This window comes from Oratosquilla oratoria, chromosome 18 (assembly GCF_046742065.1).
Source record: "Oratosquilla oratoria isolate Oo_2021 chromosome 18, ASM4674206v1, whole genome shotgun sequence".
Classification (NCBI taxonomy): Eukaryota; Metazoa; Arthropoda; class Malacostraca; order Stomatopoda; family Squillidae; genus Oratosquilla; species Oratosquilla oratoria.
In genome coordinates this window covers 23,155,509-23,168,008 of record NC_134794.1, presented here as the reverse complement: position 1 = coordinate 23,168,008, position 12,500 = coordinate 23,155,509, and the positions used below count along the sequence as shown (strand labels likewise).

The 12,500-nt window shown below is 39.6% G+C and overlaps 1 protein-coding gene across 4 annotated transcripts in view; it reads left to right on the top strand.

Annotated features, from left to right (window-relative positions):
- Positions 1-12,500, top strand: part of LOC143035118 (solute carrier organic anion transporter family member 74D-like) — a 393,158-nt gene that overhangs the window by 95,548 nt on the left and 285,110 nt on the right. For all 4 annotated transcript variants that reach the window (XM_076201697.1, XM_076201698.1, XM_076201695.1 and 1 more), the window contains one exon: positions 2,502-2,735. In XM_076201697.1, the coding sequence (XP_076057812.1) occupies positions 2,502-2,735 (234 nt within the window). The remainder of the gene's footprint in view (positions 1-2,501; positions 2,736-12,500) is intronic.

The following is a 12,500-nucleotide window of genomic DNA, read 5'->3' as shown; positions in this document are numbered from 1 at the left end:
ATATATATATATATATATATATATATGTATATATATATATGTATGTATATATATATATGTATATATATATATATATATTTATATATATGCACAATTTCACAAGTCACACGTGAATCACAAATATGCAGAGTCCACTAGGAAAAGGAAAAACACACAGAGTCCGAGCGCTTTCGTGATATATTCACATTATCCTTGATAATGTGAATATATCACGAAAGCGCTCGGACTCTGTGTGTTTTTCCTTTTCCTAGTGGACTCTGCATACACACACACACACACACACACACACATATACATATATATATATATATATATATATATATATATATATATATATATATATATATATATATATATATATATCACTGTCCAGTAATGTCGTAACACATTAATAAATGCACTAAAAACCCAGTATTGATTGGATTTAAGAAAAGAAAGGAAATAATGATGAATTGACATATAACTTATAATAAATGAGAATCAAACAGTCAAATGATAACAAAACAAAAACAAATAATATAAAATAAATAATAATCATTACAGCATCTTGCTTAGGTGTTTATCTAAATGATTTTTAAAGCTTCGAACTGAACTACATTGCACTGCCTCTACAGGAAGTTTATTCCATTCATTAACAACACGGTTGGCGAAGTTGTTTCTACCTACTTCCAAATTGAATCTATTTCCGGACAGTTTGAGGCCATTGTTTCTTGTCTGATTCTCATTCAATGTGAAAATTTGGTCACTTTTGATGTTGTCAATTCCCTTTAGAATTTTAAAGACCTGTATCAAGTCACCTCTGACTCTACGTTTTTTTTAGGGAAAATTGATTCTTATGTTTTAGTCGATTTTCGTATGATTTATTTTTTATATTTGGAATCAGTTTTGTGGCTCGCCGTTGTACTTTCTGTACACGGTAAGGCTGGACTTACGTGTAACTACTAATTATGCTAATTATGGCATGAACAGATGCTAAAGTTGGACTTCAAGCTTTTTGTAGACTTGTATAACCCTACTTTTACAATGAATTTTGTAAACGATGCTACTGTCACAGTTCGTCTTGGTTTGGTTCCTTGTGATGAAGTGTCCTATTTTTTTCGGTATCATTCACTATAATGAGTCCTGTTTGTCTCAGCGTCTTGGAAAGCATGTGAGAGGGGTCAGCTAGGAACCACAAAGTATCGTAAGTCCGGCCTTTCTTCACTTTGTTTTCTTTGTCTGATTTTAATGGCTTTCCGTGATGATGTCCCTAGCATGCCCTCTGGGTATCTTCAGTTCTTGAATGCAGTGGTTATGTATTCAATTTCCTCATGTAAATGCTCCTAGCTGCATATTCTAAGAGCCCTAAGATAAAAACAAATAATGATTCCTGATTTAAGTTTTTCGTCATGTGCACTAAAGTAATGAAGTTGTCCTTGTTTGTCGGTTTGCGGTATATCTTGAACCTAGCGCTGTCATCTGATCTGATGACAACAGTGTCTAGGAAAGGTAGGAACCGTTGGTTTCTTATTCTATAGTGAATTTTATTCTATCGTCTACGTCATTTAGTTGTTTTAGTAGGTTTTTGTAGTCGGTTGTTTTGTTTTGTCGTCATTACACACAAAACAACCAACACCAAAAAACTAAATACAATAGTCATAGAGAATGTTATACGGTAAGGGCGTGCTTTAAAAAAGTGACATGCATTTTGTAATTTTTGGGAAAGGCACTGCTACCATGGGAACGGAAAACGAAATCAGATGAAATGTCAGACAATGTAGAACAAGCAAGAATCGCGGAGCCCTCACCTTTGCCCTATGTGCTGGGACAGGCAAAGCAAATAGTAGTTATCCGTAACCGCTGTTAATTGAAGCCAGGTATACATAATTACGATTCGATTGTAAATCTTACCTTGACACGAGGGAGCTCGCAAGCTAGGAATCGGGTCACACACTTCATAGTGTTAATACAATACATTCTAAACCACTTTGTTTATGGGTTCTGACTAATGGATACTTTCTATCACACCTCAACAACAAAAAGAGAACCTTCACTCACTTAACGATATTTGACCTGAACGCCATCCCAAATGACCCATATCCCACATCCCACGCGGCTCCCATCCCATCCCACATTCCCCTCTTCCCACGCACCAAGACCCACATACCACACGACACGCACCTCGCAACCAATCCCTCATGCAAGGTTGCAGACTGCATTATCAATGCCTCCCTCTCAGACACCAGACCCACGCACGCCGACCCACGTTGAGACATTCTGGCACCATTAAAAGAGTGTCATTCCACCTGGGGTCTATGCACCTCCCCCTAATGGGCCACAAACCGGAAACTAGTGGGAGCTAGTGGATGTATTGGGATTTTTTCAGTGTGGAAAGGAATCTCCAGAAAGCTAACGAACATGGGGTACACGAGAAAATAGGTAGAGAACTTCTGTGACTGAAAAATAGACATATACTGTATAGCTTCTTCTAATATCAACAACTCGTTCTTTTTCTGTAACAGGTTTCATAACCACTGGAAATGACGTCATACAGCTACTCCTCGCCATCCCCATCAGTTTCTATGCAAGCCAGGGGCATCGCCCGCGCTGGCTGGCACTTGGGATGTCTTTGGCCGTCCTCGGGTGCCTCCTGGCCTCTACTCCGCACTTCTTCTTCGGAGTAAGCGACCTGAGTGGCCGCTACTTAGCCGGCGGAGACCTTAGTAGGTCAACTAAAAAGCCGAGATTACCAACAGGTAAGAGTATTTTTTCTGGCTTTTGTGTATGATAACCGTGTTATCATTCCTCGCACTCTTCCGGTATGACTTGAATAATGCAAAATACATAATGGAACGCTAACACTGTTCATCTTGCGGATGATAGTATCAACTGTTCTCAAAGCAGTCACAGTTTCTACCAGTGAGGAAAGTGGGAGTCGACTGCCTTCCTGAATTGATCCTTGGCATTACATATACATTACTCAGGGGCCAATGAAGGACACCCAACGCTTCGCCCTCACGCAGTTTCTATTAGATTGTATATGTGTATACGTGTGTGTCTGGGGGCAGGGGATAGATATCTGTGTGTATGTGATTCACCACCATGGTTCTGGATTATGTGCGGAATCTATGACCAACAGTTATTACACTACTGGATGAGAGTTCAGAGTTCATATATTTCCTGATCTATGGTGTATTGGTGTGACCTTACAAACACACGCGTTCTAACCCTATCCATTTGCACAAAGGGGGGCAATGGCAGTTTACAGTATCAGTGAAAGCCTTTTAGGGCAGGAGAACGGCTCGAACACGGGACTTCAAGCATAAGAGGAGGTTTACACGGTCTAACGGTTCGTCGAACGCGGTTCGACAGACACGTGTTTAAAGTGATGTGTAAATGTGTGAACGGGGTATTTGGGGTTTAACCAACGTGTTCGACAACATCACTTCGTGTTCACACATGTGTTCACACATCACTTTAAACACGTGTCTGTCGAACCGCGCTCGACGAACCGTTAGACCGTGTAAACCCCCTCTTAGACACCCAAAATGCTTACTTCTACATCAACAACCTGTCCTGTGTGTGTGTGTGTGTGTGTGTGTGTGTGTGTGTGTGTGTGTGTGTGTGTGTGTGTGTGTGTGTGTGTGTGTGTGTGTGTGTGTGTGTGTGTGTGTGTGTGTGTGTGTGTGTGTGTGTGTGTGTGTGTGTGTGTGTGTGTGTGTGTGTGTGTGTGTGTGTGTGTGTGTGTGTGTGTGTGTGTGTGTGTGTGTGTGTGTGTGTGTGTGTGTGTGTGCGTGAAAAACCATTATCCAACTTAGTTCTGAAACCCACATCGGTTACTTTCATATGTCAGATTTTTATGTATAAGATTGGTATACATGGTTTACGATGTATCTTTCTTTCATATCCTTATGATCCTGAAAGAAAAAGTCATTGGCTTCCTTGAACAGTCAAAATGGAAAAGGCAAAATATTATATTCGTAATGTATTTTGAGACAAAAACTTTAGGATGAAACGAGAAGGTGCCGAAGACCTCTAGGAGGGCACGGAAAAAAGATTTTTCCCCTGCTCGGTACTTCAAAGGTCTTCCTCGTAATCCCTCGTATGGTGGCATAATCGGAAGCGTGCTGGTCTTGTATTCGCTTAGTTGTGTGTTCGAATTTCGCACTCTTCTACGATTCCCATCAGTGACTGTTACTTGCCCCAACAGGCCGCAGCCACACGTTTCCTAGCGTATGCTCCTCTCCATACCGTATGGGGTATTAAGAGCATGTTTTATGCTACTATTAAGTTATTTTAAGAACAATGATAACATCCCTATGGACCAAGTCGTTCATCATTCTTTTATGATTGGAGATTAGCCTCCACTGAAAAAAGGAATGCTGATTACTTCTTTTGATAATCTCTTCCTCCGTTCCGCTGCCCCTCATAAATTTTACCTGTACCATTTCTGTGACTCCACCTCCTATGCGATATTACCCCCAAAGGATAGGGGTGCTGTTTACTGTTGACAAAAAAGAAAGGGAAAAAAAAAAAAAATCTTTGTCTGAGTGTCTCAGCAGTAATCGGTCTAACCATGTTCCTGTAATTATTGACAACTCAGCGAACAAATAAGGCTCAGAACAGAAGAACTAATGATGCTTTCTAGTGCTTGTTTCCATTGTCAATGACTACGCAGAATAGGTGGAATGGGAAGAGCCCCACACTCACTTGTAGAATTGAAGAAAGTACAGAATATATATATATATATATACATATATATATATATATATATATATATATATATATATATATATATATACATATATATATACATACATACATACATACATATATATATATATATATATATATATATATATATATATATATATGTATATATTTTATATATATTTAACCACATATCACTTTTAATTCCGTACCATCGCAAACGAGACAGAATCGCTCGAAGGAGGCATCCGTGGAAATTGAAACGTAGACGAGCCGAGGATTCGAGCCCAGCTAACCCGTAATAAAGTTACATCGACGTAACCCAATACGCTATCAAGAGAGATCTCTTGATAGCGTATTGGGTTACGTCAATGTAACTTTGTTACGGGTTAGCTGGGTTCGAATCCTCGGCTCGTCTACGTTTCAATTTCCACGTATGCTTCCTTCGAGCGATTCTCAGTCTCGTTTGCGATGGTACGGAATTAAAATTGATATGTGGTTGAAAAAATATAATAATTGATCACTGGGAACCATTCAGTGTATATGTATAATATATATATGTATAATATATATGTATATATATATATGTATATATATATATATATATATATATATATATATATACACCAAGGCTTTTTCTCCCTTACAAGGGAGGTAGCCAAAAAGGAAAAGGCATAAAATCATTCCCACCCATTCCATCCCTGAATACACTCCACACCCCTCCACCCTCCCTCTTATCTTAGCACCTCCCGGATGACGGGTCATCCCTGCACCTTGTCCACTGCCCTAGCAGAAGCAGTGTTGCAAGACACAGCACATCCACAGCAAGGCCGCTTCATTAAATTGGCGACCCCCCTCTCCGTCCCCCCATGCATAAAAGGAGACGGGGAGAAATCCCTTCGGGCTGCGTCAAATTTTGCTCACACATACCGCCCATTCCACCTCATGCATCACAAACTCATCCATACACAACCATTCTCCATTCACCCCTGTCTTCTGCTCTCTCCCATCCTTCCTCAACAGACATTCCCCTCTTCCCCAAAGCCCCCTTCACCCCATCCATCCACCTCATCCTTGGACGTCCCCTCATGTTCACTCCCTCCACATCTGCCTTCCATACCTCTTTTACTAGTCTTTCTTCACTCATTCTTTCCATGTGTCCAAACCATCCTAATACTCTTTTATCAACCCTATCTCCCAACTCCCTTTCCACCCCCGCTCTCCTCCTCACCTCCTCATTTCTCACTCTATCTAGCCTAGTAACCCCCATCATACTTTTCAGACACCTCATCTCAAACACATTCAAACTCCTTCTCTCTTCCTCTCTTATGTTCCATGTTTCTGCCCCATACAGTGCTGTTGGCACAATCACTCCTTCATATAGTCTCCTCTTAGCATCCATTCCCAAATGTCTATTCCTCATTACACTCTTTAATCCACCAAGGCATTTACTCGCTTCTCTCAATCTACATTCTACCTTCACCTTTTCCTGCCACATTTGCACCCAAGTATCTAAAACTATCCACTTCCTCCAGTCGCTCTCCCTTAATGCTCACTTCCAGTCTACTGCCACTTTCACCCCTTGTACATCTCATCACCTTACTTTTACCCACATTTATCTTTAGCTTTCTTCTATCACACACTCTCCCAAAATCTGTCACCAACTTCCTCAATCCCCCCTCCGATCCTGCCACAAGCACAGTATCGTCCGCAAACAACAGCTGGCTCACCTCCCATTTTTCTTCATTTTCTTTAACCATCTCCAATCCCTGACCCACTACCCTTGCATTTACCTCTCGCACTACCCCATCCATGTATAAGTTGAACAGCCAGGGCGACATAACGCATCCTTGACGAAGTCCCACCTTTACCTCGAACCACTCTCTCCATTTCTAATCCTAACACAAGCTCTACTACTCTCGTAAAAACTCTTGACAGCTCCTAGAAGCTTTCCTCCTATCCCATATATATGTATATAATATATATATATACATATATATATATGTATATATATATATATATAAATATATATATATATATACTGTATATATATATATATGCAGAAAAAAACCACTGGGAAATAAGAAGCTTAGTCCGAACATTTTCGTCTATTTAAGACATTATCAAGGAATTCCTTGATAATGTCTTAAATAGACGAAAACGTTCGGACTAAGCTGCTTATTTCCCAGTGGTTTTTTCTGCATATTATTTTCACGTGTGCCTTGTGAATTACTGCAATGTATATATATATATATATATATATATATATATATATATATATATATATATATATATATATATAAGGGACAGTAGGAGAGGAACATGAGGGCGCACCCTCACATAGCGAGAAAGAAAAGAATCATCAATACATTAAAGGTAAAAAAAATCAGACAAGTCATAAAGGGAACAACTAATAATCATTGGCAGGAAATAAGAATAAATGATCAGGAATCAACACTTGTAACAATTCTGAGCAGTCAGATAACAAGAATAAACTTTCTAGATCCAACGCGTGAAAGATCTACCACATCGTTTAACCGGACAGATAACAAGGCAAGGTGTCAGGTGAAATTCTCAAGATCTTGTTAGGTGCAGATTTAAACGTGTGTTGGGTGTCCGCTGCGCGAGCGTCCGCATCCAAGGGATTCCACACATATAATACGTTTGATAAGAGGCAACGCTGGAACTGGGCGGTGCAACATGTAAGTGGCTGTGGACTAAGCGAATGCAATATAGAAGCATATTAAGTCTGCTTGGTGATAGCCACAATAAAAGTAGAAGTCCCATACAGTGTGGAAGGGGATAGATCTATAACCGAGATGGGGATATTGTCGGGGGGTAGATAAAATATCCTAGCACCAACTGAAATATAGTTAAAGTGCCACCAGGTAAGAAAAGAGTAGATGGAGATGGGCTACAACCTCTCCGCCACGGAGAGGAATAGACTAGCCTGGCGTAGCCGCAATATGAAAAACAGTGCCACCCTGCTCGGATGTGAATGATTATCCAAGTACAATCCCTACACGACGACGATGCCTATTACCGATTTTAGGCTGACTAATTCCAGACGACTTAGCTGAGGGGGGGGGGGAGAGGGCGGGGGATATATTTCGGAATAAGATAGTTTTGGTATCGATCGAGTTCCCATTTTCCCCAAAGCTGAATAAAATCATCTGACTTAAGCCAGAACAAAATGTATAGAAACCGTCACGGATGTAATGGGAGTAACCCTTTTGCTACGATGACGCACCTTCAGAACCTTTTTGCTGAAAGGGGTTAAGGGTAACTTGGTTAGCTCTTTTGCCAATGAAGACGTCTAGGATCACTACTGAAATCTAACGAAGTATTACATAAGCTATTCTCCAGAACCTCAAAATTTTTCATCTAAATACACTCAAAACTTTCTGCGTAAAATTATTAGCAAACAGCCAAACAAACAACCAATCAAACTCGACCGAAAACATAACCTCCCTGACGGAGGTAAATATTTTTGTGACAAAGGTTGCAATGCTGTGTCGGGGAGAGAGAGGGAGGGAGGGAAGGTTGATTAAACAAACAGATGCTGGAGATCCAAAATGTCTTGCAGACATCTGCAGAGACTATGCAACAGTCGGCCAAAGACCCGTGACGCACGCTGTAAGTATGTGACGTAAAACGTTTTTGCATTCGTTCTTGCAGACCCTCAGAAAAAAAGAGAAGGTCGAGAGGTAACATTGGCCCTTCACCTTAGAGCTCAGATTCTCAATCTGACCTCTAGAAACTTCTGGCAATTCACAGGACTTTCCAAATGAATGGGATGTCGCAGAAGTTCGTCGACACCAGACACTTTTATTCAGAGTTGAAGTGGTCTGCAGGAGCTCAGGAGGAATCATAATACAAGTGAAGATCTATGAAAAGATGTTGATAATCACTGCCCTAGAATCTTTATACAGAATAAGAAAAAAAAAAAATAGAAAATTAAAGTTCCTATGATTAGACTAGTGGAGAGTAACATGACATTCTAGGTACGGAGTGAGGTAGCAGGAACATCACTGGGAAGGAATGAGTCATAGTGACCTAGAAAGGTGATGTACGAGATCGAGCTCAGCTCTGACAGTAATAGTGTGTGAGGCAAGACTTTACACAGAGCCATAGCCCACCCAGAACCTGCACCTGGTAAAGGAAGTGCCTCCAGTGACCTTCTAGTTTCAATGACTAAACAATGCTATATTGGCATGGCGGTTTACTCCCGATCCTGCACCAATTGAAGGTACCCACACTCTAGAGAAGGTCCGCAAAAGGTATCTATAGTGCGGGCACGCATAACATGTATTACTTTGATTTTGCTTATGAAGATAAAATGTATCGTCGTAAGTGAAATTAGAATAACAATATTTATTAAGTGAGAAAAATGTATGAAACTATAGGACATTATATGTGGGCGGCGAAACGTATTCTCCGTACGCTTAAATGTTTGCAAATATTTCTGAGCGTAGATGCTACTTCTTTTTTCCGAAGTTTAAATTAGTGCTTTTTAACTGTTCGTTTTGCTTAAAAGTGAATGCTGTTTGGGTTTGTGCTTTATTTTTATGTTTTCAACAAGTATTACGCTCAGTTCATAGGACTACGTCAGGAGCTTCAGCTTACAGATTGGGAGGCAAAATTAAACGAAAGACCTGTAGATCAGATGTGGGAAATATTTCAAAATACGCTCACTAAGATGATTCAAACTTACATTCCTTGTAAGGACAGGCGTCCCCCAAATCAGGCTCGCCCAAAGTGGCTCGACAAAGAAACTGAAAAAAGTATTGTTAAAAAGAGACAAGCTTATAAGAAATATAAGTGCTCGGGTGCATCTAATGACTATGAAAGTTATGTATCAATACAGAGAGATTTAAAAAAGACAATAAGAAAAAGAAAACGACAATACGAAATGAACATCGCTGATAAATCCAAAGAGAATACCAAAGAATTCTATAGTTACATTAGAGAAAAAAAGGTTGTTAGGAATCACATTGGTCCACTATTATCTGCTGACGGCAAATGATCACTCAAACCAATTAGATATTCAAGAAGATTTAGATCAATTACAGCAATGGTCTGAAAAGTGGCTAATGAAATTTAACACAAGTAAATGCAAGGTAATGCACATAGGTAAAAATAACAGTAAGTACGATTACAAGTTATTTGGAAATTCGTTAACAAAAGTGGATAGTGAAAAAGATCTCGGCGTAATTATCAGTAACGACCTCAAATCATCCAAGCAGTGTATTTCAGCCTCTGAGAAAGCAAATAAGATTCTAGGACTGATTGCGCGATCTTTTGATTTCAAAAGTCCATCACTCATTAACAAACTATATAAATCATTAGTTCGTCCACATTTGGAATATGCTGTTTCCGTATGATCACCGAATCTCATTAAAGACATTGACAGACTGGAAAAAGTACAACGGCGAGCCACAAAACTGATTCCAAATATCAAAAATAAATCATACGAAAATCGACTAAAACATATGAATCTGTTTTCCCCAAAAAAGCGTAGACTCAGAGGTAACTTGATACAGGTCTTTAAGATTTTAAAGGGAATTGACATCAAAAGTGACCAAATTTTCACATTGAATGAGAATCAGACAAGAAACAATGGTCTCAAACTGTCCGGAAATAGATTCAATTTGGAAGTGGGTAGAAACAACTTTGCCAGCCGTGTAGTTAATGAATGGAATAAACTTCCTGGACAGGTAGTGCAATGTAGTTCAGTTCGAAGCTTTAAAAATCATTTAGATATACACCTAAGCAAGATGCTGTAATGATTATAATTTATTTTATATTATTTGTTTTTGTTTTGTTATCATTTGTCTGTCTGATTTTCATTTATTGTCAGTTATATGTCAATTTATTATTATTTACTTTTTACCTGTTTGTTTATTATTTAACTATACCTATGCATTTATTTATGTATTTTATTTGTTATTTACATTATTATATTTTTTATTTTTTATTTTATTATTAATATGATTTTTTTTCGCATCCGACCTAGATATGGACCAAAAGGTCTCCTGTCGGCATGCTCCGCCTTTGTAATCCTTTGTAACAATCATTACATACTAAATCGATAGGCTAGAAGCATATTCATAAAATGCTGTGATTGGCATAAACAAGTGGCAATACCTATGTAAATAGTTATTATATATTCTTCTTTTACAATTTTATTATATTTATGTCTTGGTGCTAAACTTAACACTAAATGTATTTGCAATATTTACAGACGCTTACAAACTCAGAGAATAACCCAATTTATTATACATTAACAACCTAAACTTTCATGGGAGAGAGTGGTGGAGGGAAGGGTGGTGGATAGAGCGTTAATGGATTATGTGGTGGTAAATAGGATTATGATAGGAAGAGTTAAGGATGTACATGTGCTAAGGGGAGAGGGTGGGGGAATATCAGATCATTGTTTGGTGGAAGGTAAGTTGAGAGTGGAGGATAGATAGAGGAAGAGGAAAGGGACAAAAGGTAGGGAGGTGCTTAGAGTGAACTCTTTAAATGAAAAGGAAAAGGAGAAGGAGGACAAGAAGAAGCTGAAGGAGGAGTGGGAGGGAGTGAAGGATAGAGTAGAGCTAGGTGTGGAGGAGGAATGGGGATGGTTCAAGGAGGGAGTCACAAAGTGTACAAAGATGGTATGTGGAACAAGAAGGACAGGAGGAAATAGAAGGAAGGGTAGTGAATGGTGGGATGAGAAAACAAAGAAGGTTGTAAAAGAGAAGAAGCGAGCTTTCACAGATTGGTTACAAAATAGGACGAGGGAGTCATATGAGAGGTACAAAGAAAAGAAAAGAGAAGTAAAGCAAAAGGTAAAGGAGGCAAAGAGGAGAGCAGATGTGAAGTGGGGTAAGAGTATGACAGAAAATTTTGAAAGTAATAAAAAGATGTTTTGGAAAGAAATTAAGAGAGGAAGAGGAGGCGAATCAAGTAGGAAAGAAAAGATAAAAGGTGCAGATGGAGAGATGATAATGGAAGAGAAGGCAGTAAGGGGAAGATGGGCAGAATATTTTAGGGAGTTGCTAAATGTCAAGGAGGATAGGGAGGGAAAGATAGTTGCAGTGGAAAATGCTAAGAAAATGACCGTGATGAGTGAGGAAAATGGAGGTGAAGAATGAGATGAAGGCAGTTGTTAAGATGATGAAAGCAGGTAAGGCACCTGGTCTGGATGGATGCCATGCAGAATGTCTAAATAAAAAGGAGGTACAGTGATGGTGGACTGGTTGGTGAGGTTATTTAGTGTTTGCTGGAGAGAGGGTAGAGTGCCGGAGGACTGGAGGAGTGCCTGTATAGTTCCTCTTTACAAGGGAAAAGGGGACAAGTGTGAATGTAGTAGTTTCAGAGGGATTAGCTTGTTAAGTGTAGTTGGGAAGGCTTATGGGAGGGTCTTGATTGAGAGGATTAGGAGAGGAACAGAGGGAGTAATTGGTGAGGAACAGTGTGGATTTAGGACGAGTAGATGTTGTGTAGATCAGATCTTTGTGGTAAGACAGATATGTGAGAAAGCTATAGGAAAGGGGAAGCATGTTTTTTGGGCCTTTATGGACCTGGAAAAGGCTTACGACAGGGTAGACAGAAAGGCACTGTGGGAGGTTTTGCGGATATACGGGATAGGAGGAAAGCTTCTAGGAGCTGTCAAGAGTTTTTACGAGAGTAGTAGAGCTTGTGTCAGGATTAGAAATGGAGAGAGTGAGTGGTTCGAGGTAAAGGTGGTACTTCGTCAAGGATGTGTTATGTCGCCCTGGCTGTTCAACTTATACATGGATGGGGTTGTGTGAGAGGTAAATGCA